The sequence below is a fragment of the Phascolarctos cinereus genome, unplaced genomic scaffold, assembly GCF_003287225.1.
Source record: "Phascolarctos cinereus isolate Bilbo 61053 unplaced genomic scaffold, phaCin_HiC Scaffold_3;HRSCAF=262, whole genome shotgun sequence".
Taxonomy (NCBI): Eukaryota; Metazoa; Chordata; class Mammalia; order Diprotodontia; family Phascolarctidae; genus Phascolarctos; species Phascolarctos cinereus.
The window spans coordinates 229,869,582-229,893,169 of NW_027555736.1; the positions used below are offsets into that span (position 1 = coordinate 229,869,582).

General features: G+C 39.2%; 1 protein-coding gene across 2 annotated transcripts in view; it reads right to left on the reverse strand.

Moving 5' to 3' along the window:
- The window catches only part of PSEN1 (presenilin 1), a 71,829-nt gene that overhangs the window by 42,773 nt on the left and 5,468 nt on the right, over nucleotides 1–23,588 (reverse strand). For both annotated transcript variants that reach the window (XM_020986355.2, XM_020986356.2), the window contains exons 2-4: nucleotides 16,238–16,381; nucleotides 3,002–3,258; nucleotides 2,021–2,162 (exon numbers count right to left, since the gene is read on the reverse strand). In XM_020986355.2, coding sequence (XP_020842014.1) covers nucleotides 2,021–2,162; nucleotides 3,002–3,258; nucleotides 16,238–16,324 — 486 coding nt within the window. In that variant the 5' untranslated portion in view covers nucleotides 16,325–16,381. The remainder of the gene's footprint in view (nucleotides 1–2,020; nucleotides 2,163–3,001; nucleotides 3,259–16,237; nucleotides 16,382–23,588) is intronic.

Below are 23,588 nucleotides of genomic sequence, written 5' to 3' on the forward strand. Positions count from 1 at the left end.
TACTGAGACCAGGCTAGAGCTGATGATTTGGGAGCAGCTGAGAAAGTATGGGATACCTGAAGAAGTATTAAGAGGGGCATAAATGACACGAAGGAATAGCCTGGGGGGACTTTCCCAGGTAGGCAGGAGAGGAAGAAGAGGAACCAGCAAAGATAACTAACTGAGGGTGCTGAATAGTAAGAGAAGGGGCAGAAAAGTCAATGTAACCTGTCAAGAAGCCTGTCTTGACTGTCAAGGAAGAGAGTGGAATGTCAAAGACAGAAAACCTAGAGAAGTAAGAAGACAGAAAGGGAATTTTGTAAAGAGAAGTCATCAGATGCCTCAGCAGGAACTACTTCTGTGGAGAGATAGAAAGAAAATCAGAGTTCAGGTACATAAGAAATGATGAAATGGAGGAAGTCCATCAAAGAAGACCCGTATGTGTTTAGAGCAGAGGGAAATGAACCCAAGGTTCAACATCACAGAATACACAGAAATGTAAAAGAGATAATCTTATTGCAAAATTAATAATAAGAAGAACTAGTATTTATATAGTCCTTAAGCACTGTGCTAAGTACTTTACAAATATCTCATTTAATCTTCACAAGAACCTTGGGAGGTAGATATTAATATTATCTCCATTTTACAGTTGAGGAAACTAAGGAAGGCAGAGGCTAAGGCACTTTCCCAGGGTCACACAACTAAGTAGTCTCTGAGGCCGCATTTGAACTCGGGTCTTCCTGACTACAAGGCCAGCACTCTGTCTGCTGTACCACCTATCTGCTTAGTAATCAAGAATGATCAAGGTATAAAACAAAGACCAGAAAAGACATGGCATACTTCATATACAGTGTCACAAAAAGAGGTGAGAAATGCAGATAAAGAGTAGTTCCAGGCAAACAACTATATGAAATTTACCTGAAGAGACAGAAATAAAAAATCAGAATCAACGATTTGTACAGTTTTTTCCCTGTCATCAACCTAAAACCACAACTCTCTTACATCTTCTTCATCTGCCAAATGAAGGGAGTCATTCAGTGAAGTTATCTCCTCTATTTAATCAGAAGGTTAATAAAAAGTATTAAGAAGATTACGCTCTATGTTTCCCAATGCAGAAGGAGTCAACTTAAGAATAAAGTTTTGAAAAGAACTGCAAACTCAAACCACCTGAAATATTGCTCCAGATCAGTAATAACAAAAGAAAAATACCAATTAAAAGAACTTTTAGATTTCACCTCACATTCAGAAAATTGAGAAAGAAAAAAAAACTGAAGTAACCAAAGTTATATAGGAGCTTCAGGAAGTCGAGCACAGTAATATACTATTGGTGAGCTGTGAACTGGTCCCACTAGTTTGGTTAGCACTTAGGAATTATGCCAAAAAGGTGACTGTAATATCCATACTGGACACAAAGTAGATGCCTATTAATTATGGAATGGCTAAACAAATGTGGAAGATCAACATAATAGGATATTATTGTGTTGCAAGAAATGATCAAAGTATTGCACTTCAATGGAGAAACATGGCAAATTCATTACATGAACTAACGTAGAATGAAGTCAAAAGAACCAGGAAAATAATATACAGAATGACAACAATATACGTGGACAGAGCAAAAAAAAAATAATAATAAAATAACATATGAAATTATAATATGCAAACTTGGCACCAAAGAAGAGATGAGAAAATGCACCTTATTTGAAGGGTAAGAGAGTATGGGACTTACATGTTGTATATACTGTCAGATTCAGCTGATAATGTTAGGTAAGCTTTGCTGAATGTTTTTTACCACTTTTTCTTTTTAATTCTTTGCTATAAGGAGCAGTTTGCTGAGTTGTCAAGGAGGGAAGAATATATTAAAAAATGAGGGCCAAAAGCTATCAATGAAAAATTTAAATTAATTTTTTAAAAAGTTTATCACTTGACTTTTCCTGGTCTAAAGTAGAGGTGAGCATAAGACAAATCGGAAAGACTGGAAGAAAATGGTCACAAAAAAAAATAGTTATAACATTAAACCAGGTTCTTGTGCTTTTCATCTCACCTTATAGCACCTGTATTTATAAAGTACCACCAATAGGATGGTCATAACCACAATAACACTGATCATGATGGCAGCATTCAGAATGGAGTGCAGTGCTCTCTGCCCTACAGTTTCTGTGTCTTCAGTGAATGGAGTATAAATTCTAAAAGAAAACAAAATACAACAAAAGTACATTGCTACGTCAGAGTATATCCCAAACCATAATTCTGTGTCTTCCTCCCCCCACAATGCAAAAAGAGACTATAATTTTTCTCAATTAATTTTAAAAATTAATTTTTTCCCAACTCACCTATTTTAGTAATTTTTTTTAAAGTACAGTATTTACTGAGCAAAGGTGTGTATATATACCTTTGCTATGATTTCAAGCAAGGTGTTGGCTCCATCTAGTGGATACTCTATAAGAAGCTATCTAAGTCAAATGGTCTTCACTCACTACTTGCTGATATATAAAACAAAGAAATAGATTTACATTATGAACAAGCTAAGGGTGGTGAAACAGTATGTAATTCTTGACTTTTGCCTCTAAAAAAAGGACTTGATTTCAGGAAGATTGAAAATTAAATTTAATACTGAGATAATATCACATGGCACCAGAGATCCTCTTTACTTGGCAATAAAGAATCATCTATAGTAGAGATTCTCAAGTTTTATTTCTTGATTACTTATTTCCTTCATAGGATCATCCTTTCAAGCTACCTCCTCCAACACCTCCCACAAAAAAACAAAGGTTGATCTGGTGACCAATGTCAACAAAAATTTTATCAAGATTTCCAATACAGCCCCCTACCCCACTCAACACACTTCTTCAACTGGGATCCAAAAACCCCCTTCCTCTTGTCAAGAAAGAATTTGCTTTTGAGAATCAGAGGAAGACTCTATAATTAAGGCACCTTTATTACAAGAGGCCTCTAAAAGTGATAATGGAGTCTTTAAAAGGCCTCCCTGTTTTAGAGAATAATAAAATAAACACATCATACATACAACTGTCCATCCTTCCGGGTATAAAAGCTGACAGATTTGATGGTGGCCACAACCACAACCATGCAGAGTGTGACTGGTACAAATAGCATGATCACGTGTTTGGCACCATACTTTAAAGTCAACTCTTCATCTTCTTCATCATCATGTTCCACCACCTGCCTTGTGCCACCCTGCGGTTGTCCATTGGTCTCTGACTCAGGGTTACCATGCCGCTGCCTTTCGCTATGTTCGTGGCGCTGTCTTTCCCGGCCATCATTCTGGAAAACACGATCCTTTTTTCAGTAAAATATTCTTAGTAAAATTAGGCCTGAAGCTAGAAGAACTGGTGCTAACAAAATGATCATAACAAGAATCAATGATGAGAAAAATCTAACTAAGAGACAGTTTGGAGTTTAAAAAAAAAAAAGTCCTGCCAAACTAGATTATGCACCCTTCTCCAAATGTGTTGTTGCCTTTCTTCTCCATATCTCTGCTCATGCCATTCTTATGGCCAAATATGCTCCCTTTCCCACTCCTGCCTACTGAAATCCTCAGCTTTTAACCTAAATTTTACCTACAATTTCTACAACACGTTTTTTTAAAGGCAATTGGGCGTAAGTGACTTCCCCAGGGTCACACAGCTAGTAAGCGTCAAGTGTTTGGTCTGAGGCCAGAATTCAAATTCAGGTTGTCCTGACTTCAGGGCCAGTGCTCTATCCACTGTGCCACCTAGCTGCCCTGAACATTTTGTTTATATTTTACTCTCAAAACTTAGCTGTACTGTAGTATAATGCAGCTTTAATGGTGCCCTGCCCCTGGCAAGTACTCCAATGTTTCCTGAATTGATGAATGACATATCCAGGAACATATAATGTGTATAATTCATGACATATTCAGGAATATCAATTGGGCATTTAGGCTTATGATGAAAATCAGCCAGCACTTCAAGCTTATATTAGACCAGTAGGCTTTTAAACATCACCTGTGCTCCTTTCTCCCCTAATACATTTCTTTCTAATTTGGGTACTATTTGGCTGCTATTGTAAATACTGAAAATTTGTATTACTTTCTAAATTTAAGAAGAGTTAGCAATAATATTAATAAATAATAGCTAGCTAGCACTTAATAGGGGAAGCTAGGTGGCTCAGTGAATAAAGCACTGGGTTTGGAAAAAGGAAGACTCATCTACCTGAGTTCAAATCTGGCCTCAGACATTTACCAGCTGTGTGACCCTGGGCAATTCACCTAACCCTATTTGCCTCAGTTTCCTCATCTATAAAATGAGCTGGAGAAGAAAATGGCAAACCACTACAATATTGTTACCAAGAAAACTCCAAATGGGGTCACAATGAGTCGGACACAACAAAAAAAATAACTGAACAACAACAATAGCCCTTTAACGTTTACAAAGTGCTTTACAAAGGCTCTATGTTATCTCTTTCGATCTTCACAACAACCCTGGAAAGTAGGTACTATTAACTCCATTTTATAGATGAGGAAACTGAGGTAAACAGGTAAGCGGTTAAGTGACTTGCCCAAAGTCACACAGACAGTAAGTGTCAGAGACTGGATATGAATTCAGATCTTCCTGCTAGACAGAGTACTCTATCCACTGTGCCACCCAGCTCCAGTTTATTGTCTGCTAGCACCCCCTTCTCAGGGTCTACCTGGAGTGGACCTTTAATGCTATAGTATTAAGGACAAATATTTCAAAAGAAATTTTGTAGGATAATGTTTTGGAAACAAATAAACAGAAGAGGGCTGTATAATGGATACTGGCTTAACAGTTTTGCTTTTAGAGAATACGAGACAATACCCATAATAACAGTTAACATATCATAGTTCCTTAATAAAAATGCCTTATCTACATTATTTCATTTGAACCTCACAACAACCTGTAAGAGAGGTACCACTATTTTCCTCATTTTATAGATGAGGAAGCTGAGGCAAATAGAGGATGAGTGACTTGCCCAAGGTCACAGAGCTAGCTAGCAAGGATCTAGGGAAGAATTTGAATTCATAGCTTTCTGACTTTAGAGTTTAGGTAACTAGTCCTGTTCCTCTTTTCCCACACTTCAAACATTGTTCTTTCCAGCTTCGGTTTGAGAAACAAACAGGGAAGGAATTATCTTGAATTGAGTCATGCTTGCTAACTCCTTGGAAATACACTCAGCCATTCTTCTAATTTCCCATCAGAAATACTAACATAGGCTGCTGTTCCACGACTAGTGAGGGACTACATATGGGAGATTATTAAGGCAGCTAGGTGCTATAGTGAACAAAGCAGGAGACTTGAAGAAAAAAGGCAAAGAGATATTTTTCCAAACTCTAAGCCTCTCTCTCCTATCAATCTTTTAGCACAATCCTCTTCTCTGAAAACTACTTCAGGGATCTGGGATGGGGAAAGACTTGTTGAGTTTACTTTTTCTTTTTTTAACTTTTCCCTCCTATTCAGCTATATATTCCCATACAATCTGACCCCCAGACTTCCTTTTGGTCACTTTTCTAAACCTTTCCCCACCTTGGAAAATTGAAATTTACCAACTGGCAACCTCTGCAGAGTGACTATGGTTGGCAAGGAAGAGAATCTGTCAAAGCAACAATCTGACATTCTAGGGCAACTATTGTCCCTAAGAAGTGGCAAAATCAAACCAAACCAATATCCTCCACTCAAAGAAAAACCATCATTTTTCTCTTTGTTTCACCTCCACGAGAATATTGTTTGAATAAGCCCTGAAAAGTCAAGAACACTTATCTTCCTTTTGATCTTCTTCTTTATTATTTATTATTCTTATTCTATTTATCTTGTACTGAGGAGTGTGCTGGTAGATATTTAAAAACTGGATCTCCAAGGCGGACAAAAATGTACTCATGATACACTTTTAAGTTTAAATGGTTTTATTAACATTTTCTCCATCACTTAATGAAGTCTAATCAATCAATGAAACAACCACGCAGCCCTGAATTGCAGTGTTTGCCAATTTCTGAGATGTAAATGCTCACCTTGAAAATTTAACAATGAGCTCATGGTACGAGCTGGCTCCAGCACCCCCTGCTCATCCTCCTCTTCCTTACCAATGTCTTATCATAGAAATCTTTACTACATACAAGACACTGCTCCTGATCACCCTATCAGACAAGCTACTTCCTTTCATGACCTTTTCCCCCTTTACAGAGTCTCCATCTTAGATTTTTAGTATGAATCTGTCACAAACCTGATAATTTCTGAAGTTAGTCAAATAAAAGAAATACTACTTTTCTGTTCTTAACAAAAGCACATTAAATCCTGAAGTAAATGACTGGGGACAAGGGAAAGTTGCAGTCACCTGTGGTAAAGTTGTAAACTATGACATAGGGAGAGGTGGATGTTGCTATATGATACTCACAAGATGAAAATAATTGAGAACTAAAAGTGCCAATGATTTTAGACCAAATACTGTACTGCTGTAGCGACTGTTTCAGAGGCAAAATCTGAGAACAGAAGTCAGAGGCAAGAAATGACTCATTTCTGGTGACTTCAGGATTAGAAGGAATGCCTTCTCCCTATATTATATTAATGATATCACCTCAAAAAGGGAGGGGACATTTGAGGAATGATTAAGGCGTATTGGCAAGTTTGTTTATGATTATGTCAGGATTCCCAGAGCCCAAGGTTTTAGTCATTTTCCCTTTGAAAGAAGACAATTCACCTTTGTTGTCCCCTTCCCCTGAGTCTCTTTCTCCCTGCTGCAGGGAGTGACAGAGTAGAAGATACAGGTCAAGATTCCAATGCCCCCATGCTGTGAGAAGCAGAAATCATATGAAAACTACATTGTAACTGGTGATTTTAGATGAAGTTTTATTTATTTGATCCTATCCCCTCATCACCAAAAACTTGCTCCATCCTACCCTATCATTCCCTATTTTCAATCCTTTATCCACTGGCTCCTTCCCTGCTGCTTAGAAACATACCCCATCACAATCCTTTAAAAACAAACCAAAAAACCCACAATGTTCACTTGACCCTCTTCCCCTCAAGCTATTTTTATGCATCTTCACTTCACAGACTCCTAGAAAAGGCCACACACCCACACTGCTTCCACTTTTTCAACTCCCACTCCTTAACCCCCTTGTAACCTGACTTTAGCTCTTGACTAAAATCCTCTCCTGTCCTCGGCAGCATCTGACACTACTGGCTACCCTTTCCCCATCCCAACCCAAATCCACCCCAAATATTCTCTTCTCCCTGGGTTTTCTTGACTACTCTTTCCAAGTTCTCCTCTTACCTATCAAAATAAGAGCCTTCTGTCTTATAAAGGATCAACACCCACATCCCAACCCTTATATGTAGATATACCCCAGAGCTCTGTCCTGAGCACACATGTGAGCTCTTCAGTAGTCTCCCTCTCCCATCTCTTTATAATAATTTCATTAGTTTCTATCTTGGCACTATTATCTATATGCAGATGACTCCCATACTTACTTACACATCCCTTCCTCATTTCTCTTGAGCACCTGTCTGTCCCACATCACTAATTGCAGTCACCTTCACCCAGATACCCATTAGCCACCTCCAACTTAAAACATTCAAAACAGAACTCAGTATCTTTTTCTGTACTCCCCACCCTTCCGATTCCTTATTTCTGACAATAGCACTACCACACTTCCAGTAAGTCACCCAGGTTCTCAATTTTGGTCTCATCCTTGACTCCTTAACTCTCCTTCATCCTACATATCAAACCAGTAGCAAAGTTTTGTCAACTGTTATCTCCAACACATCTCTAGCATCTGTCCCGCTTTGCCAGTTGGCTACTGTCCTGGTACAGGCCATCAACATTTCTCCCTCAGGCAAAGCAATAACCTAAGTAAGCTATATCTCTGCCTCAAGTCTCCCCTCTTTCCAAACCATTCTCTATTTCTTTACAAACTGACCACTCTAAAATAGAGGGCTGACACTGTCACTACCCTAATCAAGAAGTTTCATCGCTTCCCTATTGCCTCTAACATAAAATACAAACTCCTCTGTTTGGCATTTAAAGGCCTTCAAAATTTGGCTCCAAACTATGGTACACTGGAAAAAGTACTGCTTCTGGAGTCAGAGGACCTGATTTTTAAACCCTATGTCTCAAGCTTGAGGGAAATCACTTCACCTCCAGGGCCTCAGGTTCTTCAACTGTAAAGGGGCAGAGTTAGATTAGAAGGCCTCTGAGGAGTCTTGCAATTCTAGGTCTATGATCCTACCTTCCAAATGGATTTTACATCCCTCCTCCTTCACACACTCTAGCTTCCAGCTACAAGGTTCTGCTTACTATTCCCTGATCACAACATTCCATCTGCCATCTCTGTGACTTTGAATGGGCTTATACACCATGACTAGAATGTTCTCCCTTCTTATGGCCACTCCCCGGAATCCCTAGTTCCCTTAAAGATTCAGCTCAAGTGCCACTTCCTATAAAAGTCCTTTTACAGGATCACAGATTTAGAACTGGAAGTGTCCTCAGAAGTCATCCAGTCCAAGGGGCAGCTAGGTAGCACAGTGGATAGAGCACAGGCCCTGAAGTCAGGAGGACCTGAGTTCAAATCCAGCCTCAGATCAACCACTTGACACTTACTAGCTGTATGACCCTGGGCAAGTCACTTAACTCCAACTGCCTAAAAATAAAAAAAAAAATTTTAAAAATTAAAAAAAAAGAAGTCATCCAGTCCAACTTCCTCCTTTTATGGACGAGGAAAGTGAGGCCCACAGCAGCAAAGCAACTTGCCCAAGGTCAGGAGGTAAGAGTAGCAAAGCTAGGATTTGAACTTATGTACTCTGACTAGGAATTCACTGCCCTTTCCACTACACCATACTGCTCCTAACTGCCGGTTCTTTCCTAATTTCTCCAGTTGTTAGTGCTTTCCTTGCTTCCTCAAAAAAAAGACTTTGCAACTATCTTGTAAGTATTACATCTTCCCTCATCTGTACACATATTGCTTTGCCTCCCTGAGAGGAGGGACTGTTTCATTTTTGCCTCTGTATCCACACAGTGCCTAGTACGTAGTGAACATTTAATGAATACTTGAATTTATGAATTCTCTGTACAGGATATAGTCTGAGCAACCCTTAGAGTTGAGAGATGAGGATGCTAAGCCTTTATTCTAGAGTAGAATCATAAATAAAAATCTGACACGTCAAAAGAAAAATTTTTCAGATTAAGAGCAATCGGTTTCTTCAACACAGAATTCCAGAGGGCATCGGAGATTTTCCTGTAGTGTTCTAGTTCTATAATTTTAGGAAAGGATACAATTTTTAAGCTGTTGAAATAACTGGTTAAAATATTATTAAATACTTACAAATTGTCAACAGTGTGTTAGGCTTGAGTTTTTAATCTTCTATAAAATGACCTAAATCTCTACCAATCCAACATTTGTGATTTGTGGCTTGTACCTCAGAAGGTTGCCCAAAACTTGGCTTTTTATTTTCCCCCTGTCTTTGGCATTACTAAGATAGTCACTTAGAATTGCAGCAAAAAAAAAAAAAATAATAATAATAATAATAATAATAATAATTTCTTAATCACCTTCAGCTACTAATTGGGTTACAATTCAATCAATTTAGAGCTACACCATTATTTTCTCTCTCCAAAGTTATTATTTTTCAGTTTTCCAAGATTTCTCATGATTTCTTCTCTCCTTGATCCCTAAATAATGTTTTTTTAAAAGGGTCCCAATGACTAAAACAATATAAAGAACAATTACAACAAAATGAAACTGAATATGCTATATAATTATGATAATGAGGTAGGCCCGTTTGAAAAAGGAGAAGAAAACTCCCTTTCTTTATGGAAGAGGCAGGGGACTGTGGGTATAAGACTCAGATGATCTGTAGATTAGTTTTGTTAAACTATCTTTGTTTTTAATTTCATTCTTATTCTTTGAAAATTCTGTAAGGCAGGCAGCTAGGTGGCACAGTGGATAGAGCTCCAGCCCTGGAATCAGGAGGACCTGAGTTCAAATCTGGCCTCAGACATTTGACACCGCCAGCTGTGTGACCCTGGGCAAGTTTACTTAATCCCAACTGCCTCACAAAAACAATTAATTAACTAGAAAAAATAAGCAGTAGAAAATGCTGTTAGGCGATGTTAAAAAAATATTTTTTCATCTAGGAAAAAAATTACCTCACCCATTTGCGGACAAACTAGCTAATGAAGTTTGGGGAATTTACTGTTTTATATTCAGAAAAAATCCAACAGATGGACCTTATTTACAAAGAGAAAAACATATTTTAGTGTAAAACAGTTTTAACAGCACTCTTTGTAAATTGACTTAAGAAACAAATACAGCATTATGCCTGGAAGAATTCCTTTTCTTTTTGATAAAATGACTGTCATCTATAATAATTCAAGCTGCCTAAAATTTACTCCTAAAAGAACCTGAAAAATTTAAGTAGAATAAACTGAAAATTAGTAACACAAACAAGGGTTCAATTTTTAAATGCAATCTCTTTTCCCTTTATTATCTCATTTTGATATAGTCCATGGGGTCTAATCATAAACATGAGAGAAAACAAAAATAAATATACCTGATTTCAGACTCGCTTTGGAAAACTGACCACTGTTTTTGTTTGGTCGTGCCCGACTCTTCATGACCCCAATTGGGGTTTACTGGGCAAAGTCTGCCATTCCCTTCTCTAGCTCATTTTACAGATAAGGAACTGAGACAAACAAGTTTCAGTGACTTGCCTAGGGTCACAGCACTAGTAAGCATCTGAGTCCAAATCTGAACTCATGAAGATGAGTCTTCAAGCCCAGCGCTCCATCAACACAGTTGTCAACAAATCATCTCATTGGATTCTCATAATAGCCCTGGGAGCTCCGTACTATCTAGCATGATCCCCATTCTGTTGCTTAGTGGTTTTAGTTGCGTCCAACTCTTTGTAACCTCTTTTTAGGGGTTTCTTGGCAGAGATCCTGGAGTGGTTGGCCATTTCCTTCCCCAGCTCATTTTACAGATGAGGAAACTGAGACCAACAGGGTTAAATGACTTCTTCAGGGTCATACAGGTAGTAAGTGTCTGGATTTTAACTCAGGTCTTCCTGACTCCAGGCCCAGTGCTCGATCCACTTCACCACCTAGCTGCCCCTGGCTAGTATACCCACGTAAAAACAAATACCTGAAGACAACATACATAAAGATACCAGGTTGTACCAATTCAAAAACCTCCAACATGTATTCTTACTTTTTTCTTCTAAAGTCCAGTTTTGGCTATCCCTTGTTTTAGAGGATTAGGGTACAAGTAAATTATCTGGGGATTGGTTTTTAGTACCAGCATATTCTTTTAATAAGGCCAATTCTAACACAGCTAATCACTGTCAATAATTTGTGCAGCTTAAGAAACAAACTTCAATCTAACAACAAACACCACGAAAAGAAAATATTACAAAATCCATCACAGATGTGCACATCAGATTACAGGAAAAAAAATTATGAATTTGCAGAGAACACTTCAGCTCTGAAAATCAGACCTTGGAAGTACCCTCTGCCCCTGTGCCCCTTTCTCTGATTGGATCTGGACAGCTCCTTTGAGAACCTCCATTTAGAGAGAGTGCCAAGGCCTTTCCATTTCTCACCAGGCTGCCATTTAGACTCTACCCTCATGTCATTCACCTGCAACACTCCCTTCCACCTTCCTTTTATGTGCTGTATTCTCCCCATTAGAATATAAGCTCCTTGAGAGAAGAGGATATCTTTTGTTGTTGTGTAATTGTATTCCCAGTGTTTAGCACAGTGTGCAGCATATAGTAACTACTTAAAAATTCATATTGACTGAACTGACTGGCTGAATGGACAGGCAGTAAGCTCAGCAAATGAGGAAAAACCTTAAGTCCTTGTTTTCAAAGCTATTTTAATAGCTGGTACATAAGAGGATTTTAAATCAAGTATATACTTTATATACTTGTTCAGGAAACAGAAAAACAAAACTTTAGTTATTTCACAACTTATAAATGCCTAAAAACCGTTGCTCTTTGACAATCAAATCTGCCAGTCTCCAGCCCTTCCAGAGAGACTTAACAAATGTTTCCAAGCTGCATATGCACGCCACATAATATTGCTTTATGTGAGGTAGAACGCAAACAGTGACAATACAATCCTTCTTGAGTACTGTTCAAAAGAAGGATGGCCAGAGATTCTGAGTGCCACAAAAGCAATGCCACAGATTCTCCACTTTACTCTTTAGTCATGTCACACTGGCAGGTCTACACATCAAGAAAAGACTACCCAACAGTTTAACACCAGCACAGAGAGATGTTAGAAACTAAAGTGTCATGGTGAATAATTTCAACTGCAGCATTTAATATCGCAACGATAGCACTCACATACATTATCAAAGGGAGTACACATTATGGTTAATAGTCAAATGAGGGCAATTCCCTAACGAGAAAGCGAGCGAGAGATAAGGCTTGAAGACAGCTAATACAATCCACTCAAGCTTTTTATTTCTAATGACAATTTTTAAAAAAATTTCCTTGCTAATGGATAAGAAAGGCACAAACTTCTTTGGTTTTACACACGTTGGCCAGTTTGGTTTACATTATCTCTGGAACGTCAGGGTTAGTATTAAGTTGTTTAAGGACACAAGGCAACCAATAAACTCTAAAGCTGGAAGTGGAACACACTTGATGTCATGAAGGAGGACACGTGTATGTTCTTCAATTTCAAAAAACTGACGTGGATATTTCTCCTCCCAATATAGAGAAGAAAAAACAAATGACCTAGTGGCCAACCCTCTAAGGATGAGCCTCTCCAAACCTGGCCTTTGATGAAAGACATAATACTGAGCTCATATTCAAAGTATTTCCAACATGTCAAAAGCATGCACTCCCTTGGCAAAGCCTTTGAGAACTCAGGGTCACCTTCACACTAACAGGACTTCAGAGCAGGCCTACAGTGACACAGCTTATATAGGTATATTGGCTAATACAGACATGTGATTGCATCGATGTAGGAAACCTCTCAGTGTTTGGAGACTTTATCAGTGCAGATAAGCAACATGACCATTAATCTGTAATCCTGAAGAGGTGTCAGGGACACTAGTACGTTAAGTGATTTGCCCACGGTCATAAAGCTAATATGTGTGAGAGGCAATACTTGAACCTAGTGCTTACTGAATTCAAGGCCAGACATCTTTTCACCACACTATGTCACCTTCTTGTATGTTCTTACTCTCATAAAATTATAAGGAATACAGTACACCTTGACTATCTTCCAGTGGATACCAGAGTTAAGCGATAAGAGAGTTAGCTGTTCTTGACTTCAGTGCTATTACCAAGTCCCTTGTTTACTCTTCCTTCCTTCCTAAGCATCCAGGAAATGAGCCAATGCTTGCTCCTAATACTCAGAATCAACTATCAGCCAAAGTGTTTAACACCAAAACGTTTCCATACCTCTCCTCCCTGTAAGTACAGGGTCCACTAGATGATTCGCTCGCCCTTCCCTGAACTGAGCATTGACAGCTGCTGGTTCCATGTCCTCAGACAGGCTACTGCCCAAGTCTGGGACGTAGCTCCCTTCTCAGGATCTTCATTCCAGGCTCAGTTCAAGCACGACTTCCTGCTTTGCAGAGTCTGCAATGATTCCAGCTGCCCGTCCTCATCTCAACTGACCATGTGCTCATGTTGTTATCTATCCCCACAAAATAAGCTGTTTCCAATTTCATCTTTGTATACTCAGCACCTAGCCTGGCCCCCGCCACATAACAAGTTATCTAATAAATTTTTGCTGAACTGAAAGGAAACAAATGGCAAGTCTGGAGAGAAAGGAAGGAAGCTTAGGCTACTGCTTTAAAAGATGATGCCTTCCATTTCCAGCATGGCATGAGAATGAGATAAAATAAAGAAGACGGATGGCTTTCCAGTCTGTTCTGGATGTGATCTTCACAGAAAATCTGTTATTTTATTGGAGGTTTTAGTTCCTATAATTATCAGTCACATCAAGATATTTTTCACTGAGCATTGGGCTAGGTGCTGTGGGAGATACAAGAAAGCATAAAATACAGTACTTGCCCTCCAAAAGTTTACAAGTTTAGTTGGACAGACAAGACATAATAACAGCCCCCAGGGGCAGCAAGGCGGCGCAGTGAACAGATAGAGCACCAGCCCTGGAGTCAGCAGAACCCGAGTTCAAACGTGGCCTCAAACATTTGACACTAGCTGCGTGACCCTAGGCAAGTGACTTAACCCTAACTGCCTAACCAAAAACACCCCAGCACCTACCTCCCAGGATTACTGTGAGGACCGAAGGAGATCACATTTGTAAAACACTGACACTTGATAAATACTTCTTTCCTCCCTCCCTCCATCTGTAAGGGAAGGAGAAGATGTTCAATACATCACTCCCCATCTTCTGAGTTAATTCATTTATCTATGGAACTCCCATCCTTGGCCCTGCCATCCTGATCAGGGTCTTAGAGAACCCACTTACCTAGTGCATTATATCAAGCGGCCCCAGACCCCAGCCCATATTTATCTTTCTACCCCATCTAGTTGTCCATCCAGATCATCTCACCATCTGCTCTTCCTTCTCCCACTTCCCTCTCACTGCCCACCTCTTGTTCAGGGTAAAGTTAAGTAAATCAATTACTCAAAAACATTTATTAGGTGCCTCTTATGACAGGTACTGGGTATACAAATACAAAAAATGGATCAGTCCCTACTTACAAGGAGCTTACATTCTAACGGGGGATATGAATACACAAACATAAAGTGAATAAACACAAATATTTACAAGGTGGTTGGGAAAGGGCCCTGGAATGGTTAGGGGGTGAGAGTGAGAGGCAAGAAAGGCTTAATGCAGAAGAGGGTGCTGAGCTGCACCTTAAAGGTAAAAAGGGACTTTAGGGGGTAAAGGGGTGCATGCCAGACATAGGAGGCAGCCAGAACAAAGGCAAGAGGAAGGAAAATGGAATGTCATATCTGAGGAATGGAGAGAAGGTAAATTTGGCTGGATCACAGAGGATGGAAGGGGAAGTAATGTCAAATGAATCTGGAAAGCTAGCACCAGGTTAGAGAAGGCTTTAAAAGCTAAACAGAGGAGTTTATATTTTATCCTAGAGCTGAAGTGGGGGACCTGTGGCCTTCTAGGTCCTTGGGTGAGGCATTTTGACTGAGTCCAAGCTTTACAGAATAAATCCTTTTATTGGGGGATTTGTTCTGTGAAGTTCGAATTTGATCAAAATGCCAAACTTGAGGCCCTCTAGGGCCACACTTGGGATCAAGGCCACAGGTTCCCAAACCCTGTCCTAGAGGCAACAGCTACTAGAATTTATTGAGTAGGGAAGTCACGGTCAATTCTGTACTTAAGGAAAATTACTTTGAAATAGTACTACTGTTTTTGGTAAAGTCCCTATGGATCAACTCATTCCTCCTGCAATTTTCCTCATCAAAACTCCTTTCTCTGGTCAACACTCCCCCAAAAAGTGCTATCTCTTGCTATTAGGATACAAGCTACAGGAGAGTATGGAGTATGGACTATTTCACTTTTTATTTTTGTATTCCCAGTGCCTAGCATGACATATGGCACAAGAGTGCTTTAATAAATAATTTTTTCATTTATTTATCCTTCACCTCCAACTAGCTCCCAAGGCCATCTTGCTAAAGCCATGGCAGTGATGGAAGCTATCACGTGAAAAAGTACAACATTTTCTCAAAGCTGCAAACACCTACTCTGATCATAGGGACTGTTTTGTGGTGTCATTTAAGTAAAGGGAGACAGTGTTTTACAAGCAAGAAAAATCTTAAAACTGAAGTCACCATCATAGGGATAACAGAAGCTAGAGTAGCAGAAGTCACACAATCCATGCACTCCCTATGGCTAGAGCCTCAATTCTGATACTCCTTGGTGACAGAATATGTAACCAAAAGCAGGAAGCCACAAAAATGGGGCACAATGATTACAACAGCAGGCCTGTGGAAATAATTCCACTTGCTCAAGACAGGCCATGATTTTGTGCTGCTGGAGTATCATGAGTTATAAGAAAGGGTAGTTAACATGCAGTTGGCTTCCTCCACCCCCTGCTTCTCTTAGCTCCCCCAAGGCACATGAAAACCTGCATGAGATAAATCTACAGACTGATGAAAAACAGCTGAAAGAATTACAGGTCCCTGAAGTCAGGAGGACCTGAGTTCAAATTCTGCCTCAGAACAAACACCTGACACTTAATAGCTGTGTGACCTGGGCAAGTCATTTAACCTCAATTGCCTTAAAAAAAAAAAAAGAATTATAGGTAAAATTTTCACTATACCTGGCTACGTACTGTATTGCTCATATGGCTGTCTTCTGTCATCTGTGCATTCTGGAAGTAGGGTAAGGGTGCAGATAGCTCCGTCATTGGAGCAGCCTTATGGACACACTTCTCTTCCGCAGAAACACAAAACCTCTTGCAATGCTAAAAAAGGGAAAAAAAGAGAATATATTAATATGTTAAGGTTACATTTGTCTTAAAAAAAACCTGTATAAGTTACATGTTACAAAAGCAATCTTTTTTAAAAGTTTTTATTTTTAATATACTTTTCAATATAACCAAACTATTTAGTTGACCTGAAGGGTTTACTATTACCTTCAGATTACATCAGGATCTCCAGTTATCAAGCTGGATTCCATCAATTCAATTAGGGTTGAACAATTCACCCTGGTAAACAAAACTCATGCTAATCAAATATTCATAAGATTAGGCAATAAGCCAGAAAGTTATTCTATTAACATAAAATGAAAAATACACTTTGTCTGAGTAGAAGGTACCCTCTTCCTGATGAGAGAGTCTATTCAGGAAACAACTTATAAGATCAGAAGGCTAATGAATACAGAATTAGCGTAAAGGCAGCTGAATAATATTTAGAGAAATGTTCTTTAAGCTACAGTAGACTAATTAATAAACTATCCCTATTATCTATTTAAAGAACCAGAAACAGTGATGTAGAATCAAAGTATCTTCTCTCCTTGAGTCAATGCTGTAAATTCTTACTCTTGAGCTACTCTTTTGTCTGGGTTCCATGCTAGGTCTTCCTTTTTAAAATAATCTTTGCAAAGTGGATAGAACACCGGCCCTGGAGTCAGAAGGACCTGAGTTCAAATCCGGTCTCAGTCCATAACACCAGCTGTATTACTCTAGGCAAGTCACTTAACCCCAATTGCCTCATAAAAATACAAAACAAAAGAAAACAAAATAAAAGAATCTTTAAATTCTTCAAAGTTCATTTACATTTATTATCTCATCTGATATTCACGACAACAATAAGCTAAAGCAGATATTATTATCCCCACGTGACAGGTGAGGAAAAAGAATTGCAGAAGTTAAGTTTGCAAAACCTCATACTATTAGTGAGGGAAAGGGCCAAGTAAGTCTTCTCCTGCTGCCCCAGACTCCTTCCTCTATCTTCTCATTTAAAGGAATACAATTATCTCTTTCATCCAACAAGGTTTCAATATTTTACCTATAATTCTTTCTTAAATGGGAATTTTGGGGGAGTTTTGTGGAAGCCGAAGACAACACAGAGCCTATGACCAAATACTTAATCCAAATTTTCCAATAAGGTTCTATAAACACCCCATAAAAGAGAAAGAAAAAATTCAGACTTCTCTGGTACATAGGGAAGGCTAAAAAACTTTACACATTTTCTAGATCATGGGGGCACCATGCCTGTAACCAGTGGAAGAGATAACTTATTTCCACTACAATACAGAATGCCTACTGTACTCACCTGTAACATTTTTCAAATTTCTCTCTAGTTGATCTTACCGTTCTAATCAGAGACTTTTTACCTAATTCTCCTTTGGGGCCTCCAAATCCCTGACAGCCCGGAGAAGACTAATGAAATTCTACTTGAACAGAATTTATCCTTTTTAAGATTTTAATCTTCAGGGCAGCTAGGTGGTGCCAGTGGATAGAGCTCCGGCCTTGGAGTCAGGAAGACCTGAGTTCAAACGTGGCATCAGACACTTGACACTTACTAGCTGTGTGACTCTGGGCAAATCACTTAACCCCAACTCCCTCACCAAAAAAAAAGGAAAAAAGAATGTTAATCTTCCACTAAAGTCCCACTTTGATACGTTATTGCAGTATGAAGAGAAACACAGATTCTCAAAGGCCAGGCCAGCAGAGCACAAGCTCATGCTGCAAAAATCCTGAGCGTGGGGCTGGTAACAGGCTGTATGGTTGCTGGCCAAGGACCATGCAACTAATTACCAGGTGGGCTGCAAGGTGATCAGCAAATCTTAATGATCTTCCATTGAGTTGTGGAGGCCTCCTGAGATGCATCAGTAGCAAGAATGCTCTTAACAATAAACTCCTCAGTCCTGGAAAGTTTATGGAAATCCAGCAAAGTCTAACTGTTTACAGACTCAAAGAAAAACTCTGACCATTGAACTATACTAAACGTGAGAACTTTTTCACCCAATGATGTACTGTTGAATTTCCCCTCATTTCAGGATTCTCTTACCATAAAGAATCATTACAATTTTTTCTTCTTTCACCCAAACCACATAAAAGCAGGTGTTCTTTTCCATTTGGCAAAGGCACAGAATCACAGGTAGCTCTTGATTATTAGTATACAGATTATTCATGACAATGTTTTTGTCCTAGACCAGCTTCCCTGCCAACTGAAAATATTTTTCTGTACCACCTGCCCCAACAATCAGCTGAAACTGTGTTGCAAACCAATTTAATATTACCTGTGTTTATTTTAAACCAGGAATAATTTTAATTTTAGAAAAGCAGTGTTGCATAGTGTATGGAGAGCCTGCACTGACATCAGGCAGCTGAGTAAAAGCCTGACCCCCCCCCACACATCCTGGCTGAGAGACCCTAGGCAAGTCTCTAAGCCTCTCTCAATACCCAGGTCACCTTCTAAGACTAGAGTTCACACAGTGGGTACTGATCTCCAATAGTAGAAGTTACCTCATCAGGAGTACTAGCAATGGCTGGTCCAATAGTAATCATAACCATTTTAATATTAACTCAACAAATCTTAATATTAACTAAACCTGAATGCTACAATGGTACACCTTAAGATACTGAACAAGTCCAAAGGTCTCCAGGATGTTGAGTGAATTTACATAAATACATGAGCAAGAATCATACCAGATAAAAAGGCTGCATTCCGTACCCATGAAGGCAGCAGGTACCCATATTGATCAGATCACAGGTTTACTTTAAGTATTAACTATGAGGACATAACTAACAAGACTATAAAAACATGTTATTATGATTATTAAAATAATACAAGGTGGGCAGCATAGGGCAGTAGATAGAAATCTGACTTCTGAATCAGAAAAACCTGGGTTTAAGTCTTGCTTCTGACCCACAATGACCATGTAACCCTGGGAAAGTCACTTAACTCCTCTACACTCCAGGTAATTCTCTAAGATTGTAATTTGAGGAGAAGGTGACAATCTGCATTGGTAAGGGGAATTTCCTCATGAAATCACAGATCCTATCTTCTAAAGTAATACAATGATCTTTAAATAAAAAATAAATTATTTGAGGATTAGCTACTACTTTGAATTACCTATTAACTGTGCTTTTTTTAATAAAGTGATCTCTAACTTTCCGTTAGCTCATTTCATCAGTAAAAATTTTTGAGCGTACTCTTACAATATATGTGTATTTGTTTGTAAATCATACATGTATTACTATACTAATATGTGATTAAAATATACACAAAAATAAAAATTTTTAAATGATATAAAAATGAAACAATTTTTTAAAAATGTAACTTCATTAGTGGTATAAAAACCTTTTTGGCTCTTATTAAAACAATAATAATATTTTTGGTGAAAGCAGTGATATTGAATACATTATTTAAAAAAAAAAGAAAAAGAAAAATCCCTGTGCATGTCTTGAGGGATATGGTGAATGAATGAATGAGAGAGAGAGGGAAAGAAAGAAGGAAAGCAATAAGGAAAAAAGGCATTTTTAAGAGCTTACTATGTGCCAAGCACTGTGCTAAAGCACTGGGCATACACATACAAAAATGACAAGCCTTGCCCTCAAGAAGTTTACATTGTAATGGGAGAAGACTACACAATTGGGGCAATTTCTTTATTTTGCTGGTGGTCAGGGAAAGGCATTATGATCTGGAAAGTCACAAAGATGGTAAATGGAACAGGGCAGTCATGAATGGAACAACAGGGCAATCCCCTGACACGTCCTTTTTTCAGAGACAATGGGGTAGAATTTATTAGATTATGTAATTCTCAGAGCAAGGGGCAGGTGGGGGTGGAGGGTCCACAGCAGCACAGCAAGGGGGCAAAACCAAATAATGGCCAGGCTGAAGCCAAGGCTGTATGGTCCCAGGGAGTGCGTAGCAGAGTGGCTCAGTTCCTCAGAGCCATCATCTCTGAATGTCCAATTTGGAGGGTGAAGCGGCAGCAGGAGCAACAAAAAGCTGGGTAGAAGAGGGTAAGTTTTAGAGAAAAGATAAGTAATGAAATCTGTGCTAGAGATGTCAACTCATCCCTGCAGGCTCACCTAGTGCAATTCACAGTACCACTTAAAATGAAAAGAGGTGGGGCTCCTATGCACAGGTCACTGCTCCCAGAACAAAGAGCCCACATTTCTAGAGGGGCCAGATAAGTAGGGAGAATTTTCTGGTGCAGCTGCTACAGTAAGGCAGTTGGGTCAGTGATAACAGCCCTTGGAAGCATAAGCTCAACAGAAAGGTGAAGGCACTGTGCTAAGAGCTGGGGATACAAAGAAATACAAAAGATAGTTTCTGCCTTCATGGAAATAACTGTGTACAAACATGCTATAAACAGGAATAAATTGGAAACAATCAACATTCAAAAGGCACTAGAGGGGCAGCTAGGTGGTGCAGTGGATAGAGCACTGGCCCTAAAGTCAGGAGGACCTGAGTTCAAATCCCACCCTCAGTCCAAACACTTGACACTTACTAGCTGTGTGACCCTGGGCAAGTCACTTAACCCCAATTGCCTTTAAAAAAAAGGCACCAGAATTAAAAGATAACAGGACAGGCTTCCATGTAGGACAGTACCTGAGACTTGAAGGAAGCCAGCAGACAAAGATGAAGAGAGAGAGCATTCCAGGCAGCAGGGACAGCCAGTGAAAATGCCCAGAGTTGGAAGAAAGGGTATCATCAAGTTGGCCAATATCACAGTAGTACTGAGTGGAAAGGGTAGAGTGGAAGGAAAGGGGGAAGAGAAGCAGATGATGATGGGCTCTTAACAGCAAACAGAGGATTTTATGAGTATAGGGGTGACATGGTCACAGCTTCAATTTAGGAAGATCATTTTGACAGATGAGTGGAGGATGGAGTGCAGTGAGGAGCTGAGGCAGGAAGATCAAACAGCAATCTACTACAAAAAAGGCGTGAAGTGATGGCTGTTTACATCAGGATGGCAGCAGTCAGAGGAAAGAAGGGAGCACATCTGAGAGCTGTTATAAAAATCAATGGGTCTTGGCAACAGACTGGATATGGAGGGGGAAGAGAGGGTAAGGAGTCAAGAACGACACCTAACTCGAGCCTGAGTGGAGCAGTAACAGAGAAGTCTGGAAGAGGAGAAGTGTTTTTGGGAGAAGAGATAATGAGTTCACTTTGGACATGTTGAGTTTAAGATGTCTGTGAGACAGCTAGTTCAAGATGTCCAGTTGGGGCAGCTAGGTGGCGCAGTGGATAGAGCACCAGCCCTGAAGTCAGGAGGACCTGAGTTCAAATCCAACCTCAGACCAAATACTTGACATTCACTAGCTGTGTGACCCTGGGCAAGTCACTTAACCCCAATTGCCTAAAAACCAAAAAGGAACAAACAAACAAAAAGATGTCCAATACCAGCTGAAGATGCTGACAAGAGGTCTGCAGAAGTTAGGACTGGATAAGCAGTTCTGAGAATCATCAGCATAGAAATGATCATTGAATGTATGGGAAACTGCATCACCAAATCATATAACACGAATTGGCTTCATACGTTATTCCCAGAAAACAACGTCTCTCCTGCTTCTGCATATTTGCATGGGCAATTTCCCACAGCTAGAATAATTTCCTTCTTCATCTCCAGCCCTTGGAAACCTAAGGTCCCTTCAAGGCTCAGCTCAAGTAACACTTTCTTTAAGGGGCCTTTCTTGATTCCTTCAGGTGTCAGTGACCCCACCAAAATCACTAGTGTTTGCAAAAATCCTGCACTGAGGTTTCTGTGAACATATTATATCCTCTTAAAAAAAGTAAGGTCCTTGGGGGCAGGGACTATCTCATTTTTATATATGCATTCCTAGTGCTTAGCACATAGGAAGTGCTTAATTAAATGCTTGTGACTGGATTAATCATATAACAGGGATCATGCTGGGACTCTATGAACAAGCCTTTTGTCAAGAACACAATTATCTCAAAGATAACCTTTCTCTTTATGTAGAAGTCCTCTATATGGAAAGCAGTGTTTGCTCATACTACATCCTTAGTTAAACATAGTGAAAACCAATCACAAACTTTGAGTGGAGATAAGTTGGTATGAGGAGAAGGAAGAAATAGGCAGGCAAACCCAAACTAGCCATAGTCTAGGTATGAGATAGCAGACATCTAGATAACATGCGCTGGGAAGTTCAACTACCCCACTGCTTGAGCAGACATGGCATTAGCACTGGTGACATTTATAACATTCATTTCGTCATAATGGGAAAGAGGAAGAAAGCTTATTTGAAAGTGGAGCTTTTAAATATGGTCAATAGCGTTTCAAAAAATATCACTGTCAGCTGCCAATATTTCTTTTAGAGGTTCCCCTCAGACTCAGTACAACACTTCAATTTATTTCCACTCATTTCCTTTTCCTCAAGATATTTGGTCAACTGAATCATTAATTACTAGACCAAAAAAAAAACCCCAACCAAAAACTCATCTTTTAATAAGTATATATGCATTTCCTGTCTCACATTTTATCTATACAAAGATTAAAATCTCAAAGAGACGTTTAGAAGGTCATGATGTCTTGAAAAGAAAATTAGTTCTCTCCACTGAATTAAATAATCAAAAGGTACTAATAAGGGGCCGGGTGGAGTGAAGATGGGTGGATAAAAATAAAAAGTATTTTAATACATATTGCACCAAGAAAGCCTGATGCCCAGAGAAAATATTTTAACTTCTTGCTATTTCCCAAGCCCAAATTTCACATATCATTACTCATTTCAAACCAGTAAGTATTTATTAAGGCTTACTAAAAGCATCATGACTTAAGGGGACAGAGGTCCCACTTTGGAATAAAGATGGCCCGGGTTAATGTACTGTTTCTGACACATACTAGATGTGTCCTTATATAGACTCTTCACGGCAAGTCAAGGCCTCACCCTGTGATGTCAGTGGTTCTTTTGGAAAATGAAGGATAAACTGCAATAAACAACAATACCAAGTAATTCTCTAAGACCAAGAGTTACTAAAAAGTTGCTGATCTATATCAGTGGATGAAATTTCCACAAAGCCGATTTCTCACCAATTTCTTTTCTGATGAAATCACAGGTCCAGAACAACTGGGCTGTGTTCTAGACACTCAAAGACAAGAGAGAAAATAGTCCTTGACTTTAAGGAGCTGATGCTGTACTTCTCTCAGTTATTGGGACTTTTTTCCTTGTTTACCAACAGAGACAAATGGGAAAA